At 36.1% G+C, this 18,923-nt stretch overlaps 1 protein-coding gene across 1 annotated transcript in view; it reads left to right on the forward strand.

The window, feature by feature from the left end:
* Reck (reversion inducing cysteine rich protein with kazal motifs) overlaps window positions 1-18,923 on the forward strand; it is a 57,522-nt gene that overhangs the window by 8,993 nt on the left and 29,606 nt on the right. The window contains exons 2-6 of the mRNA XM_042696157.1: window positions 4,109-4,167; window positions 6,961-7,035; window positions 7,891-7,927; window positions 10,578-10,663; window positions 12,274-12,321. Coding sequence (XP_042552091.1) covers window positions 4,109-4,167; window positions 6,961-7,035; window positions 7,891-7,927; window positions 10,578-10,663; window positions 12,274-12,321 — 305 coding nt within the window. The remainder of the gene's footprint in view (window positions 1-4,108; window positions 4,168-6,960; window positions 7,036-7,890; window positions 7,928-10,577; window positions 10,664-12,273; window positions 12,322-18,923) is intronic.

The raw sequence follows: 18,923 nt of genomic DNA on the forward strand, positions 1-18,923 counted from the left end.
GGTGCTGTCCCTGAGCTATTTTTTTTGTTCAAGGCTAACATTTTACTATTTGAGCCATAGCTCCACTTCCAGCTTTTTGGTGGTTAATTGGAGATGAGTGGACTTCCCATGCTGGCTTTCAACTGCAATTTTCAGATCTCAGCCTTCTGAGTAGCAAGGATTACAGGCCTGAGCCACTGGCCATTTGTGGGTATTTCCTATTTTTAAGATAGTGTGCGTATTTTTTTAAATGTAAATTTCTTCATGTGGCTTGAGTATGTGCTTCCTGTATACTTGCCTATGTTTAGTATACACGTGGCCCAAACCTGCTGCCAAACCTTGATGTTTCAAATTATTGGATAATTCTGCTTGCATATTTCTAGACTTTGCCAATTCCTTCTTAAAGCCAACACATGTGTCCTTTAGTTGTCAACTTTTGATATTTATGATTGCAGACTCTTGGAATAAGACTTCAAGATATGACATCTCTGTCTTTAATGAGAATAAAACTTGTGCTTTTCATTTTTATCATGTTACTGTCAAGTTTTGTTTTGAACAATTTTACTTTTATTCAATCTCACTTTATGGGAATGAGCAGAATTTTAATTTTTTTCTTTAAGAACAAATTAAAATCAAATTATAAAAACAAAACATTTCTAGCATTCTAGCCTTGTTAAAAACATTAGAGTGTTTTTTTTCTTATGTGATAGTTGAATGACCCAGTTAATCCATTTTAATTGCTCTAAAAAGATAAAGACCTTTAATTGCATTTGGGTTTCTCTTTCCATCCTTAATGAAGGCACATGAATTGATGTCTATTTGTAGACTTTTGATTCTTCAAAAATAGGCGGTGTTAAATATTGTAATGTTTTTGTTTTAAAGGCAGAATGTGTACTAATGCAGTAAATGATCAAGTGTGAAGTCTGATCAAATACATTGCATGTATTTATGGACATACCAAAATGTAAACCCCTTGTGCAACTAATTGGTGCTGATTTTAGAAAAAATGTTGGGGGAGGGTAGTGGAAGAATCAATGTAGAAAATGTAATGGAGCAGAGAGGCTTATTTATGGACGTTGGCAGTCCTCACAAGGGAGGAAGTATACTATTATAGTGGAATACTTTAATAGGGAAAGGACTTATTACCATTTTTCCTTTTTAAAAATCAGAATAATGCTTTTGGAAAGACTAGAAAGAAACACACCAGAAAGTCAACAGATACATACAGATACATATTAAACTTACACAATTTTGAAGAACTTATAAAAATTTCCCTAGGGCTGGGAAGGTGGCTCAGGGGTAGAGCGCTTGCCTTGCATGCCTGAGGCCCTGGGTTCGATTCCTCAGCACCACATAAGCAAAAAGAAAAAAGCCGGAAGTGGCGCTGTGACTCAAGTGGTAGAGCGCTAGCCTTAAGCTGAAGAGCTGAGGGACAGCGCCCAGGCCCAGAGTTCAGGCCCCACGACCGGACCCAAAAACAAAAACAAAAAAAATTTCCCTACATTAAAGAAAGTACCATATATACATATGTATTATGACAATGAGAGTTAACAGATCAGTTTTCCCTTGCTCTTTATTTTCCAATTTTGTAGTGTTTTTTCTTTTAAACCAAAAAGAGTTATTTTAATTTCTTTTCTTTTTTGCCACTCCTGAGGCTTGAACTCTGAGTCTGGGTTCTGTCCCTGAGCTCCTTTTTTGCTTAAGGCTAGCACTCTACCACTTGAACCACAGCACCACTTTTGGCTTTTTCTGTGATATAATTGGAGATTAGAGTCTCACAGACTTTTCTGCCTGGGTTGGCTTCGAACTGTGATTCTCAGATCTCAGCTTCTTGAGTAGGTAGGATTATAGACATGAGCTATGGTGCCTGGTTTGTTTTAAAATTTTAACTCTAGAAGTCACTTGTATGAATTTGGTCTTCATCATTAAATAGGAAAAAGGCCTTTATAATAAAACTGCTGGCTGTTATCAGGGTTTTAAGTGTAACACATCATGTGTTTCTGTTTTATATAGACCTTTGCTCCATCAAATTGTTTTTCCAAAGTCCCCAGGCCCAAATCAGACTCCTGTCTGCTTGATTGTTTACTTTTTGCTTAGCCTGTGTTTATTGGGACCATATGTTACTGTGTGTTATCTTTGCTGAAAATCAGCTGGATTTTCTGCTCTGATATGACCTCTGTGTGAGAGGATAGTAGAAAGTGCCAACCTTCAGAGCACTTCAAAAGAGCACATCAATGTCACATGAGGGAGCCTTTTTTTTCTCTGTGGTTCTCATGAGGCTGGGGACATGACAGTCTTAGGGAGATGTTAGGTTGGTATGGCTTTGCAGAGAATGCAGGGTTGCTGAGAGAAAGTCCCATGAGTGCTTAGGCCCTCCCTCAAATTAGAGCTTCTTAAGATTAATGCAAGGATGTGTGTGTGTGTGTGTGTACATACACAATATGTATGCCATATATAATATATATAGATATATATTTAAGATACTTTTTATACTTCCCCCACTCCCATGCTAGAGTTCGTTGAGCTCTGGCATGAAGCATGCTCAGCTTGCTTGTTCCCCTAGATCTCTACCATTTGAGCCATATATTCATCACAAGGCACTTTTTTTTTTTTTAATGTAGGGAGATTTTTATGTTCTTCAAAATTTTGCAAGTTTAATATGTAGACCTTAAGAAAACCTTTCCCCATAAAATGAGTACTAAAAGTAGCCCTTACAAGTCTTTTATGAGACCAAACTATAATATGTCAGTAATACATAGACCTTGAAATTGTTTTATAAAGAGCCAATTGACAGTTTCAAACTCAAAGCCTTATTTGTAAGATCTAAAGAGTATTTCTTTTGTTCATTTGTTATTTCTTCCCAATATCAATCAGACTATCAACCAAAAATCTCTGCTTTTTCTCAAAATGTTTAGATTTTACTTGGATGGAGGACTATGTCACATATATTGGTATATGCACATAAATATGTTTATAATATAATGTAACATACATACATATTTTATCACTGTTAATTTTATATTTTATTACTGTATATTATTGGACAGGAGGCTTTCAATGTACTATTTCGTGTATGTATATGAACATTGGTCCTTTATTGCTTTGTTTACCCATCCCTTTTCCCCTTTATTTTCATCTTGTACATGCTGGTTTTAGAGCTTGAACTTAGGACCTGCATTCTTACTTGTATTTTTCACTAAAGGCTGACATTCTACCACTTTGACCATATTTCTGGCTTTTTGCTACTTAATTGGAGATAAAGAATCTCACAAATTTGTCTGCCAAGGCTGGTTTTGAACCACAATTCTCAGATATCAGCTTCCTGAGTAGCTAGGATTACAAGCAGGAGCCACTGGTGCCTGGGTTTAATTTGGATCTTCAGACTTTTATTTTCTCTGTAATGTTTCCTAAACAAAATGCAATATTTTTTCATCATGTGACTGTTATTGTAGGTATGACAAGAGAATGTAGTTTATAAGGCAGCTGTAAGGATTGAATAAGATAGTACATAAAACAAGTTTAGTGTAAAATTCTGGCACATTGAAAGCACACAGTAACTAATGTTATTACATTACAGTTTCCCCTATTAGACTAGGAGCTTCCCTGGGCAAGGACTATATCCCCAAATGTAACATTAAGTGTAGGGAAGCCAGGCCCTGGTGGCTCATGCCTGTAATCCTAGCTACTAAGGAGGCTGAGATCTGAGGATCATCAAAGCCAGCTTGGGCAGGAAAGTCCGTGAGACTCTTATCTCCAATAAAAAGCCAGAAAACTGGAAGTGGTGCTGTGACTCAAGTGCCACAGGAGCAATTGCCTTGAGTTGAAGAGCTGAGGGACAGCACCCAGACCCAGAGTTCACCCATGACCGACCAAAAAAAAAAAAGGTGTAGGGAAGCCTTTGAGTGTAATAGATACTCATTGAAGGTTAAGGTACAATGAATAATAGAGTAGCTGGGTGTGGTGATTCATGTCTGTAATCCTAGCTCTCAGGAGGTGGAGACAGGCTTTGAGGATCATGAGTTCAAGACTAGCCTGGGCTACATAGCAAGACCCTGTCACCAAAAAAGAAACTATTGAATAATCCACTGATAGTTAATCATGGAATAACATGTTTATTTTTTCTCCTTAGGTGCATTATGTTGTAGTCATTCAAAGGATAACCAAATGTGCCGTGATGTATGTGAACAGGTGAGTTGGACAATAATTGTAGGACCTATCAGTTATGTAGCTATTTATCAGGTTTGATTGTTGAGGAAAAATCTGTTGGGAAGCATCTTTACCATAGGATCACAGTTCATATCAGCAGTGGTAGGACAAACTGACATGTGTCTGCTGACGGGAAGCATTGAGGAGGAACACAGTAATTTATAAAGGTCACACAAAAATGTGTGACCTGAATCATGAGGAAACAATCAGGCAACCCAGCCTGAGGGATATTCCTCAAAACAACAGCCTGTACTCTTCAAAAATATCAATTACTTATAAAAACAAAGAAAGACTAAGATTCTAAAAAATAGATACATGACAGCTAAGTGCAATGCATGATTCTGGATTGGATCCTGGAATGAAAAATAAAATTGCCCTAAAGGGCATTATTGTAATTAATTGGTAGAATATGAGTATAGAGTAGATATTAATAGAAAATATTTTGCCAATCCATATTTTGGTCCTGAATTTAGTAATTGTATTGAGGTTAGATATGATAGTGTCATTTTGCTAAAAAAAATACATACTAGGATTTGAGAAAAAAATGATCATAATGAGTTATAAAACAATTGATCCAAGTGTTAATAATAATTTATGTATTATAAAGAGAGTGAAAAGCAATTTTGAAATGTTAATTGCATGTGAATTGTGTTAAATAAATACTGTATGGATATTCATTGTGCTACTGTTATGACTTTTTTAGAGGTTTGAATTTTCCTGGTTGAGCTTTTTTAAAGCAAACTCTAGTAAAGTAATACCTAGTCATAAAGTTTTACTTTTCTTTCATCATCTTATGTTATCTAGTCTTAGCATATAAAAAAATGGTCATAGTTACCTTTCTTTTAAGTTTTCTAGTTGTAAACTGTGCATTTGTCCCTTTCTTACACCAAACCCTTTAGGGAGGTAATATCATAAATAAGGAGATATAGAAAAGTTAAATAACTTACCAAGTCCCCAAGCTAGTGATTTTAAGAATGGGAACTCAAATCTGCATGTGTCTGATTGCACAGTGCATACTATTAGCCACTGGGATACAACTGCCTCATTTAGGCCCAAATATTTGTTCATTTACTCAAAGTATATAATTTATTATCTCAGGTCCTTGTCTTTTCCATTGTTTTTACCTCTTTCAGGTGTTTTGAAGTTTTTGCTTTTTTTGTTTGTCTTTGGTTTTATTGTTTTTGAGAAGAGATAGAGTTGAAGAACGAGGGCATGAGCTTAGAAGCATGCTTCCTCCTATCCCACCACCAGAGACACATGTTTCTTTTTCTCTTTTTCATTCCTTTTTTTGGTCTTGGATTGTTGCCTTTCTTTTATTCATTTCTAGTTTTTTCATTTTTTCCTTTTATAAAGATATTACCACTATATTCAAGGATAAAAAAATAGAATCTTCATACTCAGATTTAACATTATCATGGCTATTTTGTTTCATTTATAACTCCTGTACTCTTTCCATATCCCCCTTTTGTTTGTTTTGAAAAGTCTTCCCCATACAGGGTATTGTGTCTAGTTGTCTGTTTTTGTGGTGTTATGTTAACCATGATTGTTGATAATTATTTAAATGTACTAATTCACTAGCAAGTTATAGAAAGTAATATTCTAGCTCATTTTGCTTCTTAATTATAGTTAGTAGTTTTGGAGGGAAAATGGCTACTAAATAAACTAACTGGAGTTAAATCCTTTTTCATTATCCTTAGCATTCATGGATTTTACAGTCTCAACTATCTTCAGGTAACCATGAAGATCTGTCTGATATATGCTATGATTTATAATTTACTGGTATACCAGATTGTAATAGCATTAATTAAATTCTGGCATGACAGTGAGCTAGTTAGTGAACATTGTCAGTGCCTAGCTTCTGTATTAAAAGGTGTCTTTGAAGCCAGGCACCAATGCCTGTAATCCTAGCTATATAGGACTGAGATCTGAGATCTGAGGATTGAAGTTCAAAGCCAGACTGGGCAGACAAATGCTAGAGACTCTTGTCTACAATTAACCAGCAAATAGCAGAAAGTAGAGGTGTGGCTCAAGTGGATAGAATGGCAGCCTTGAATGAAAAAGAACAAAAGGTCCTGAGTTCAAACTTTTAATACTGGTACATATATGTACACATGCACACACGTGCGTGTGCACACTCACACAACAAACATAGATATGCATGCATCAAAACACTGCCTTAAGATGGTAGGGGAAAAACAAAGGAGGAGGTAACAATGCTCAATAGGAAATGTACTCATTACCTTACTCATGTAACTATAACCCTTTTGAACAGTATTTTTACAATAAAAAAATGTATTTAAAAAAACTGTCTTAGTTCCTATTTCACAGCATTTTATGGTAAACGTGTGCCATAAAGCTATTCACAAATTTCATTTTCACTATTATTACTGGTATGACATTGTTTATTTTTAAATTGTCATTATTCAAATAAAAACAATTTATAGAAAATTTTAGAATAAATTTACCTTTTTTCCTTCATTTTCTGATACCTTCCTTTTCAATCTCTCTCTAGCCCCACTCTCAACAAGTTAGTAATCTAGTTTTCTCTACCTTCAGTTGATAGAAAAGGGTCTAGGCTTTCTGATTTTAGACTTTCTTATTTCCCATACTTAACAACCTTTTAAGTTATGTTACTTCAGCTTAATTTTGATCATTGCGGAGATCTTCTACTTAAAAAATAATTTCAGAGAACTAATAAATCTAGAGTATGATACATTTTATACTTTCTTTTTCGTATAGAAAAAAATGCCACAAAACTTTGTTTTTCTCAAATAGATTTTTTCCTCAAAAAGTGAATCCCGACTAAAACATCTGCTACAGCGAGCCCCAGATTATTGTCCAGAAACAATGGTGAGTCTTAGTAACTACAGAAGATTTTATCGAAATAAAACCAGCTAATGAATTATTTGGGGATCTAGCAAAACTTCAAATAGTATTGAAATTTGTGGGTAGAGTATAAGGTTAGGTTACAAGTAGATCTTTTTAATCTTCATATACATTACAGGGTAGAATATTATCTATCATCTTTTATTATCCTATTTTAGTATGTGAAAAAAATCGCAAATATGAATTTGTTCCAGTCTTTCAATTTCACTATAGTATTTTATCTATAATTTAGAATTTTATTATTTATATTTTTACTAATTTTATGAAAACTGTAATAACTAGATCTTATACTTCTTTAGATTTTGAATAACTGGATTTGGGATAAGAGAAAATATATGACATATTACTCCTATTTTTCCATTTTCTGACATATTCTATATATATATAGTATATTGCTTATGTCTCTGAATCAGGTGACTAACCATTATCTCCAATGTTTGAGTTGTCTTCAGTGTTTGGAATGCTCCAAAGTCAGGCCAAGAAAGCCTGAGCTTGCATGAAAGAACCTTTTAGATATGGTGGCATCTGGATGTGGAAGGGGAAAAAAAATCAATAGTCAGACTGACATATTTTCCTTAGATCACTCAACAGACACTTTTGTCTCTGTGTTTGGAAACATGATTTGTATGCTTATGACTAATGCGTAATTAGTCATTTTGTATCTCAGGTTTCTTTCTTTTCTGAATGAGAACTTAGCCCTAAAACACTGACTATATGGAATCAGCCATGATCAAATTAACGGTACATACTTTCTGTAGATATTGCTATGTATAGGAACTAGTTATGTGCATAAAAGCTTTTTGGTGATTCCAATTTCAGGTTGAAATTTGGAGTTGTATGAATTCATCTTTGCCAGGTAAGCAATAGAAGTGTAACATTTGACATTTTAAGTTAAATTTTGATGAATGTAAAATCTGTGTCTCATAATCTAATGTTTTCTGGAGTTTTTATCTTCTTCCTTTTAGCACCTAAATTTTCAAATGTCTAATTTATTCTTGTCTATTCAGTCCTCAACAGTGTACTCTTATCTTCTATGATTCTAAACCCAGTCTTTGACATACATTAAAATGTCTTGATTCCTAGATCTTATGTCTTTTCTCAGTATTTATCTCTGATTTCTCTCTAACATTTGATTTTGGGGGGGGGTTGTCTGGGGGTTAGCACTGGGGTTTTGAACTCAGGGACTCATGCTCTCCCAGGTTGCTTGCCCAGCTGATGTTCTACCACTTGAACCGTACCTCTAGCCCTGCTGTTCTGCTGGTTATTTTGGAGATGGAATCTTTTGGACTTTTCTGCTCAAGGTGGCTTTAAACCATAATCCTGGACTTTAGCCTCCTGAGCACCTGGGATTATAGATGTGAGTGACTGGAGCCTTTTGCAACACTTGATCTTGCTGATCATTTTAGGATTTCATCTTGGTCTTAGAACCTTGTTCTCTCTTACCTTTCTCCTCCTGTCATAAGAACTGCATCCTGTGCACAGAACAGAACTCTTCCCTTCTCTCTCCACACTCACTCTGGTAACAGTCTTTGCCAGAACTGTTAACCAATCAGCTCCAGGTTGGAAGGGAACTCTCAAATCTAGTTGTTGTTGTTTTTTAATGACTAATTGACACCTATATCTGAATTTTTACATCCCAGTGGCACCTGAAGTGCAAAACCAAAATTAAATTCATAATTGCTCCTTTTGTAAAGACACTATACTAAAAAATCTGCATATTATCTTCAGTTTCTTTCCTTTCTAGTTCCATTGACTGTCCTGTTGGAAAATATTGGATCTGCTTTTTTCCCCCAAAAAAATATGCTAATAGGCGAGATCAGTCTATTGCCCTTAGAACTCCTAAAACACAAATAAAAAAGATTTTAATGAACTTTGAGAATAATTTGTATTTTGAAAATTTTGTTTATGGGTAAACTGTTTATTTGCTTTTGCTCATTTTGCTTTGTTTTTTAATGGAATACTTCCATTTATTGTCTTACTACTAATTTCTTTCTTTTTTTTTTTTTCTTTTTCTTTTTTTGTCGGTCATGGGGCTTGAACCCTGGGCTTGGGTGCTGTCCCTCAGCTGTTCAGCTCAAGGCTAGAACTCTACCACTTGAGCCACAGCACCAGTTCTGGTTTTCTAGCTGTTTAGTGGAGATAAGAGTCTCACAGACTTTCCTGCCTGAGCTGGCTTTGAACCATGATCCTCAAATCTCAGCTTCCTGAGTAGCTAGGATTACAGGCATGAGCCACCAGCACACAGCTTACTGCTAGTTTCTTTTGGACAACTATTTTACTTTTTGCCTTGAGTCTTATATTCTTTAACATAAATAATAATATGACAATGTGGATTTGCAAATCTGTATTATTACAAGGAAGTAGCATACTTTTTTTACAAAAAAAAAAAAAGGATTTAGAATGTCCTACATGCATGTTTTTTCTCTTTAATAATTATCTCTTTTTCAATTAATTAATTAATTTTTTATTGTGAAAATACCGTACAGAGGGATTACAAGATAATGAGGGCAAGATAATGAGTACATTTCTTATCAAGCACTGTTGCCTCCTCTTTTGTTTTCCTTCCCATCCCTTCCCATCTCACACCCCCCCCCCATAATTATCTCTTGTATCTCATAATTTAGCAGTCACTCATTGGGATTTATTATTTCAAAGGGCTCTAAAACAAATTAAAAGTCTTAATAATTTTCTTATCTCTTGATTTCATGATAATTTGGTTGGGTTGGTTGCATCAATTATCCCAAATGGTATTAGCATTTTGCCCCCCTGATTAAATGTGCCCATTAAAAGCAAAGCTTGGCTTATACAGATAATTTGTACATGTTTTCTAAGTATCAGTTTCAAGCAGAATCATGAGGGTTTTTTTTTTTTTTTGGGGGGGGGGGTCTGGTCATGGGGCCTGAACTCTGGGCCTGGGCGCTGTCCCTCAGCTCTTCAGCTCAAGGCTAGCGCTCTACCACTTGAGCCACAGCACCACTTCCGGCTTTTTTCTTTTTGCTTATGTGGTACTGAGGAATCGAACCCAGGGCCTCATGCATGCAAGGCAAGTGCTCTACCACTGAGCCACCTTCCCAGCCCCCAGTTTTATGTTCTTCTATGTATTTATTATATTGGACATAAAAGACATCTCTTTTGTTTGCTTATTAAATTAAAATAGAACCTTGGTGTCTGATTAAATTGAAAAATTAAGAGTTTCCTTTGCTTTCCTTGAACTATATATGTCCTCTGATAGAGATGCTATACAAAGTAAAAATAACTTAAAGAGAGTTTAGATTAAGTAGGAAAAAGAAAAAAAATAAAGACCTGATAAATTATGTTGTGTGTGAGAGAAGAGACTAATGGCGTTGGGAATAAGAGTGAAGGAAAGTACTTAATTGAGACCCTGCTGTTGGAGCTAGTTTCCTATGGACATCTGCTTTGACTTTCAGTGGCATCCATTGAAACAGTTTGGTATACTATTTGTCTTTGTCACTACTTACGACCATTGTGAACATTTTGTTTTTAAGGTGTGTTTAAGAAGTCTGATGGCTGGGTTGGCTTAGGCTGCTGTGAACTGGCTATTGCTTTGGAGTGTCGACAGGCATGCAAGCAGGTAACACCTAGCAATCAGACTTTTAAGCATCATGGAGTGCATTTTGGACTTAACTGTGCATATGTTTTGGACCTTAGTTCCTTTATAGCTTAAGAGAGATAACACACAAAAAGTGCTCCTTTTCTACTTAATGCTTTATCAGTTTTGGCAGCTTCATGTAAGACCCTAAACTTTGTCTTATTCTTTCTTACTTCTCCTCTCTGCCACACAAAGAAAGGACTTATTTTAGAATCAGGAGTTTAATACTTTGTCTAGGTCATCCTGACAATGCTGGGTGACTCCAAAGGGTCATGTAAATTTAAGGTAGGGGGATGACCACAGTTTCACCAGATGACTATTTTGTTTTTATCTTCCTTCCCTCTTGCATCTTGGCTTTAACCCTAAGCCTGTCTCTTCTACCATCCCTTCTCTACTTCTTAAGAAGAGTATGATTCCTACAGTAATTAATACAATCTGTCTATGATCCAGTTCATGTTAGGACCCAGAGTTCTCTACTGCTTATTTCCATAGTGGCTCTTCAGAATAGGGAAACTGGATTCCTGGCTTCTCTACTCCATGTAGTAGGTGTAGACTTAATTGAAAAACTAGTTGTTTAAGTGGATCAGAAGCCTCAGCTGGGGAGCCTTCTCTTATCTTCTAAGGACTGGTCTCTGGAGTTATGAGATAGAGTATTACCTTCACTTTTCCACACAATACTGTACTGATAGCCTGGGCAATACTCTTTGGGCAGCATATGGCCTAGACATGTGCTGTTCTCTTCCAGACATTGAAGTAGTGGATCTGATGGGACATAAAACAGTTATTCATACTTTCTGCTTCTTGCCCTCCCTGTCTTCATCAGCTATCTTGTGCAAGTTGCTTGACCCTAGGTGACAGAATAGGAGAAAATAAACATGGGACCAGAGTCCATGGTTCTGGAACTATGTGTCTCAAATGGAGACTGATGTCATGTCATAAATAACCATCTCTCAACAGATTTATTTTGGCTTGTTTGAACTATGTGCTTAACTGTGATAACTAACTTGCTATTTCTTTGAGTCCCAGTCACTGTCTTTAGAGGGAATAATATCTTCATCATAAACTTGAGAGAATTAAATAAACGTAACTTTTGTAATTGCCTGCCATGATACCCTTTCCTTCTTTAGTTGCCCTCTCTGGGTAATTGGCTGGATAGGTTCTGTATAAATCTTCAAATATGAAGCATTATAAAAAAGCAAAATATGAGTACCTTGGCAGAGCTTCACAAGAAAATTTGCTATGGCAGAGCTTCACAAGAAATTTCACCAGAGTGGAATTCAGTCTAAAAAAAAATCTTCTGATTTACATTTCCTTCAAAGTCATCTAGTTTCCAAAATAACAAAAGAACCATGTTATTATGTGAGATTAAAACCATAAAAGTTAGAATGAAGCTCTAGCATATTGGATAGGTCCTAGGATGATATTTGTTTTAAAGACATTGCATGAAATTTGTTTTAGGAACTTTTAAATATTTGAGTATAAGGTTTTCTTTGATGAAATAAAGAATATTACACCAGCAATTAACATATACTGATTTGTGTCCTCTTTTGTCCTATGTGTAACAAATTAATAAAGATTTTGTTGGCTTTTAGGCATCTTCAAAGAATGATATTTCTAAAATTTGCAGAAAAGAATATGAGGTAAGCATTTTATGTAGCAAATTTGGACGTACTATTTAGATGTTATCAGAATTAAAATCACTTAAATGTGTGGGGTGTGTGTGTGTGTGTGTGTGTGTGTGTGTGTGTGTGTGTACGTACAAGTACTGGGACTTAAATTGAGGGCCTAGTCACTGTCGCTTAGGTTTTTTGCAGAAGGCTAGTGCTCTACCACTTGAACCACAGTTCTGTGTTCAGCTTTTTGGTGGCTAATTGGAGATAAAGAGTCACACAGATTTTCCTACCCAGGCTGACTTTGAGCCATGAACCTCAGATCTCAGTCTCCTGAGTAATAGGTATGGAGCCACCAGCTCCTGGCTAAAATCACTTCAATATTAAATGAATTTTTATATAAATTGCCTTTTAACCTTGCAGAAAATTTAGCTTTAACAAAAAATGTCATTTATTTTGTTTGGAAATGTTTTGGCTTTAAATTAACTTTAGTTGAAATGAATTGTTAATTTGAAAGAAATTTCACATACAAAAGGTTTGTGATATTTTTGTAACAGAGCAACAGTACTAAAGAGGTGAAATAAGTTGTTTTTTGTTGTTGTTGTTTTTAATAGAGTCTCGTATCCTTTTTTGTCCCTGTTTCTGTCTCAAGACCAATTTAGGCATCTATTTTTATAAACTAGTGCTAACATAAAGAAATGTGTAGGGCTGGGAAGGTGGATCAGTGGTAGAGTGCTTGCCTTGCATGCATGAGGCCCTGGGTTCGATTCCTCAGCACCACATAAGCAAAAAGAAAAAAGCCGAAAGTGGCACTGTGGTTCAAGTGGTAGAGCGCTGGCCTTGAGCTGAAGAGCTGAGGGACAGCGCCCAGGCCCAGAGTTCAGGCCCCACCACTGGACCCCCTCCCTCCCAAAAAAATGTGTAAACATATAAGGCTTGGATATGATTGTGTGGGCCTGAACCAAAGTGTGAGGTTTTATTAGAAAAACTAATTAAGAGCACAAAGGACTGGAAGCATGGATCAAGTGGTAGAGCTCTAGAGTGAAAGAACCAGAATTATTCCAAAAGTAAGAAAGAAAGAGAGAATAGGAGGGAGGAAGGGAGCAAGGGAAAGAAAGAGTATGGTTGAGAGGGAAGAAGGGAAGGAAGCAGAAAAGATAAGGGAGGAGGGAGAGAGGTAGGTGGGGAAGGAAGAAAAAAAGATAATGGAGGAGAGGAGAGGGGGAAGAAGGGGAAGGAAGGGAGAACAGATAATAAAATCACATGGCTACTGTAACATCAGACTTTCTTAAGATCTTACATTTGGGAAAATACAAATACTGCTGGGAGCCAGTGGCTCATACCTATAATCCTAGCTACTCATGAGGCTGAGACCTAGGATTGTGGTTTGAAACCAGTCCAGGCAGAAAAGTCCCCGTGAGACTCTTATCTTCACTTAACCACTAAAAACTGGAAGTGGTGCTGTGGCTCAAAGTGGTAGAGTGCTAGCCTTGAGCAGAAAAGCTCAGGGACAGTGTGTAGGCCTGAGTTCAAGCCCCATGATCGACAAACAACAACAACAAAACCTAAGTTATTGAGGTTATATTAAATCTGAAACTCTTATCTCTGAATGACATTTCAAGCACAGTGATATATAAATGGGAGAAATATTAGAATGAGAGTAAAGGAGGTGGTTTTACATAATGAAAATAGGAGTAGCCAAGCACTGGTGGCTCATACCCGTAGTCCTATCTACACTGGGGACTGAGACTTGCGGAACACAGTTGGAAGCCAGACCATGCAGGAAAGTCTGAGACTCATCTCCAATAAACTACTCAGAAAAATCCAGAAGTGGCACTGTAGATCAAGTGGTAGAATGCTAGCATTGAGCAAAAGAAGACAATGCCCAAGCCCTGAATTCAAGCCCCAGGAACAGCACACACAGATATAGATGATTGTCCTTGATAGGAAAAGTTTCTTTTGTGGGCTAATTTGTTCATTTTGGGAACCCCATTATTACATGTGACAATTTTATTGCTTTTCCTAGTGTAAGGCCATTCGGAGACTTAAATGTTCATGCCACATTCATCATTTTTATATTTAAACATTAAGATTCCTATTGCTTTTAATAGTCTGTTCTCTTAGAAAAGAAACCTACAGTCACTAAGCTGCTTCTAGTTACAGTTTCTAATCTTTTTGTTTCTCAAAGCCTATAATTATATCTCTTGATTAACATTTTTAAACTTAGAGTTATTTATTTTTGTTCCTTTGTATGATTTACTAAATTCTATCTGTTTTTCTGAAGATAAATTTCCAAATTAACTACAGCTGTCTTCAGTTCTTATTAAAAAACCTTGCTACAAAAAAAAAAAAAAAACACAAAAAAACCCCAAAACAACAAACCAAAAAAAAACCCTATAGTCTTTTTTTCTTTTCTGTTTCTTGTCTTCTACCTTTTAAGTTACCAATTTTAGTTTCTCTTGAGAAGAGTAGCTAACTGATAATTCCTTATTTTCTTCTACACAATGTCTGACACTGTCTGTCTCCTGTAGTCTGTCCTCCATTATTTTAGTGTGCTTCCTTCTCTTGTCTGGATTCTGCATTGCCCTGAGAAGGCTGCCAATATGTGTTGATGAAAGACGGGACAGGAAGGTAAGAGAGTTAAACACTGTCCTATGATAGAGATAAGAACAGTTTGTTTCCTCAGTCTATCCAATCCTTTTCTAAAAGTGTACATGGCAAGAGTTTTTTTTATTTTTATGTTAAAAACTGACCCTACAAATTATTCAAGATAATTCAAGATTTAGTTTGATTTTCTAATACATTATTTAGAAATAAAAAGAGATGACAACAATTTATGAAGAAAATGGTTCTTCATTATAAACCTTAAAGAAGGTAGCATTGAAGTCTAGTTTAGAAATAATGCCTATTTTCCATGAAGTAAATTGAGTAAGTTTGGGGTAAAATAGTCTCTTTTAACTTGTTGATTATTTATTAGTGTGAAAATAACTTGTAACTGTACTTCTAGTTTCTATTCCTTACCCCTGGACTGCTCCCTGGCTGAGTTTAGATGTTTAGGCCATTCCTTTAGGCATACAATTTTAGGGGTAGCATTTACCCTGAATGATAGTTTTGTGTAGTCTGATTAAAGATTCAGAGAGTAGGGTAATTACATTTGGAAAACTGCTGCAGTGTTCCTTTTTGAAGGAATTTCCTAAGATATTTACTTAAATGAATGAAGTTAAAAAATATAATTCATTTCAGTTCTGCTTTGTTCTAACCAACTAAGGATAAACCAGTTATGTGTAAGTCATTGTTACATTAGATTCTGTAGAGTGATTTTTTTTCCTTATGCACATTGATAGTATTTATTAAACATGGAGAGACAGTTTTATGTATTAGAAAAACACAACTTTTGGAATCAGACTTTGGTTAGATTTCTAGTTAAGCTGCTTAGAGCCTAACTTCAAGTAATGAATTATATGTAATTGAGTAAATTAATTAAAATATGTACTGCAGGATACAAGGGCTCAGGGAAATCAGAGCAAATAGCCCAGAGTTATCAGGGAAATTTTTACAAAAAAGCAATACCTGAAAGGACTGGTATAATTTGGTTAATAAGACTGTGAATCAAAGGCATGTTAATAAAAATGGTTGATTTAGGGGACAAAGAGAAGACAGGCCTGTTTTGGACTGAGTATCTGTGTTTGGGTATGCAAGTAGGATCAGATCCTGGAAAGTTGACATTTCAAAACATTTAAGAATAAGTTAAACTATTCATGATGAAGATTCTGTGTATACAGGTGTACATATATGCCTGTATATATACATATAATCTCCAATATTTTAGAAAGTTTAAATTCCTAGTGTGTGCAGACTAAATTTTAGACTCTCTAAACCCATCTAGCTTTCTAGCTTAGCTAAAAAGAGATAAGACTCAGCACCAGAATAGCAATACAGTTAAGTATTCAAAAGTAAGTCAGAGATTTGAAGGCAGAATATGTTATGATGGACTAAATATTGGAAATGACATTTAAGAAGATAGACTAGCAATTCTTTTAAATCTTTTAAGCCTGTGTCTTTGCATTGATTTACTATTTTCCAGGGCATGAAGATACTATATAGTTTTTCTCTTTCTGGTAATGGGGCAGACCTGGTATCTAGACTAGTCTTCCAGGTGAAGACAATTTAAAACACTAGCTTAATTAATAGAAACTATAGAATGCCCAGAGCTCCATGACAGAATATTTTAGTTGTAATAGCAACTATTTTGCTTAAAATTCAATTGCTTTGTAAAAAAGGCTTCACTGAAATACCTCCTAGTGACTTGCCTTTATAATCTCTCATCTTCCTTAATGAAATAATATCAAATTTCTGAAGAAAGTCAAGAAGTAAAAGGCAAAAAGAATATAAAGGAAAGTCAAGAGAAAAATCTTTAAAAAAGAAACAAAAACCCATAAATATCTGATTTCTGACATTAAAGTATGAAATGGATTTATGAATCCCAAATTAAAATATCTCATTACTTCACAGCTTTAACCAGGCACCTGAATTTCCATTCTCCAACCTCACATCACCTTAATGATGTTCATTCTGTCATGGAGCTCTGGTTCTATGAGAATACTAAGATAAAATTAAGACTGAAGCCAGGTGCTGGTGGCTCACACCTGTAATCCTAGCTACTCAGGAGCCTGAGATCTCAGGATCAGGTTCAAAGCCAGCCCAGGCAGGAAAGTCCATCTCTTATCTCCAATTAACCTCTCAGAAAACTGGAAGTAGCGCTCTGGCTCAAGTGGTAGAGTGCTTCCCTTGAGCTGAAGAGCTGAGGGACAGAGCCCAACCCCAGAGTTCAAGCCCCACAACTGACAGCAACAACAACTAAAGACTGAGGATATTGAAGGGGCTTGTAAACCCACAAAACCAAAGACAGCCAACCTTGTCAGTTCAAGTTGCAGCTCTGTCAGCACCACCTGTGAACACTATGCACTAAGTGCATAAGACATATACAGCTATTAGATAGTCATATGGTTTAAAATTCAAAGTGATTATTAAGCCAGGCACCTATGGCTCATGCCTGTAACCCTAGCTACTCAGGAGGCTAAAATCTGAGGATCGCAATTCAAAGCCAGCCTAGTCAGGAAAGTCTATAAGGCTCTTACCTCCAACAAACTACAGAAAAGGGAGAAGTAGAGTTGTAATTTAAATGGTAGAACACTAGCCATGAGTAAAAGAAGCGCAGGGATAGTGCCTGGACTCTGAGTTCAAGCCCCAGGACCTTCACAAAAAAGAAAAAAACAAAATGGTTATAACCAAAAGTTTATTTCCCATTTCTTATACTACAACCACCAAGTTCCTAAAGTTACCAAAGATAATTAGGCACATAAAAGTGTACATGTATAGGGCTGGGAAGGTGGCTCAGTGGTAGAGTGCTTGCCTTGCATGCCTGAGACCCTGGGTTCGATTCCTCAGCACCACATAAGCAAAAAGAATAAAGCAGGAAGTGGCGCTGTGGCTCAAGTGGTAGAGCACTAGCCTTGAGCTGAAGAGCTGAGGGACAGCGCCCAGGCCCAGAGTTCAAGCCCCACGACCGGACCCAAAAAAAAAAGTGTACATGTATAAACAGTCCTTTTCTATCTGCTTGTACCACATATGGTAGCCTACTATACACTTTGTTCTGCCTCTGGATGCCAGTATATGTGACATATATTTATATATACCCACAAGGTCTGTACAGTGTAACCTCAGGAAGTACCACAATAAAATGTTCTGCTTCAAGATTTATTTATTTTTGCTTATTTTTGTTGTTAACCTTGATTCTAGACTTAATACCAAAAACACAAAGAAAAACAAAAAGTAGTCTAGTTTAATGATTAGGAAGAAGGGATGACAGGGCCCTAGTATGGGCATGTAAGGCTCCTAAGCTTCACTGTGATTAGATTTGGACTGCCATGATTTTAAGAATAGAAGACACCATCTTGTGTGGCAAGGGACAGTTGTACTATCCTTCACTCTGTCAGCTTTTGGCTGTTTTAACCAAAAGAATTATGTGGGTGGGACAATAGCTCAGAGGCCCTTGGTAGCACCTAAATAAATAAATATAAATAAAATCATATATCACTTTGCCCTAGCATAGCCTTAAGGCCCTAAATATAAAGTGTTGCTTTAGTTAATGCTAAAGAAATACCAAGAATGATTGGAGTAAAACTAAATTAGAAATCTGTACATAGAGGCTTTGTAAATATTAAAATGCTGTACAGGTATACAGTACCAGAGTAGATTTGAGCCGTTACCTGCAGCTGATGAGCTCCAAAAAGAGCGAAACCTATTAGGTCCTGCAGTACTGGCTTAAGATAGTGTAACACTTTGATTATATCCTTCCTATATGTTGTTTTGTTTCATCATAGTTGTATTATAAATTGAGGACAGGACTGACTCCTATTTGGTCTCCTTGCTGCTAGTGTATTTCCTTTCCAGGCCATTCTTTAAAAAGTTACTTGAATGAGATCATCCCCAAAGGGAAATCTAATCATATCAGATTGTTATCTGGTCTTAATTTTTTCCTACTGGGCAATGTTAGAGTTTTGTTTGTTGGTTTGTTTTTGTGATACTGGGAGCACTATTCAACTATATCCTGAGCCTAACTTAAATGCTTA

The sequence above is a fragment of the Dipodomys spectabilis genome, unplaced genomic scaffold (assembly GCF_019054845.1).
Source record: "Dipodomys spectabilis isolate Male_0828 unplaced genomic scaffold, ASM1905484v1 ptg000006l, whole genome shotgun sequence".
In the NCBI taxonomy this organism is placed as follows: Eukaryota; Metazoa; Chordata; class Mammalia; order Rodentia; family Heteromyidae; genus Dipodomys; species Dipodomys spectabilis.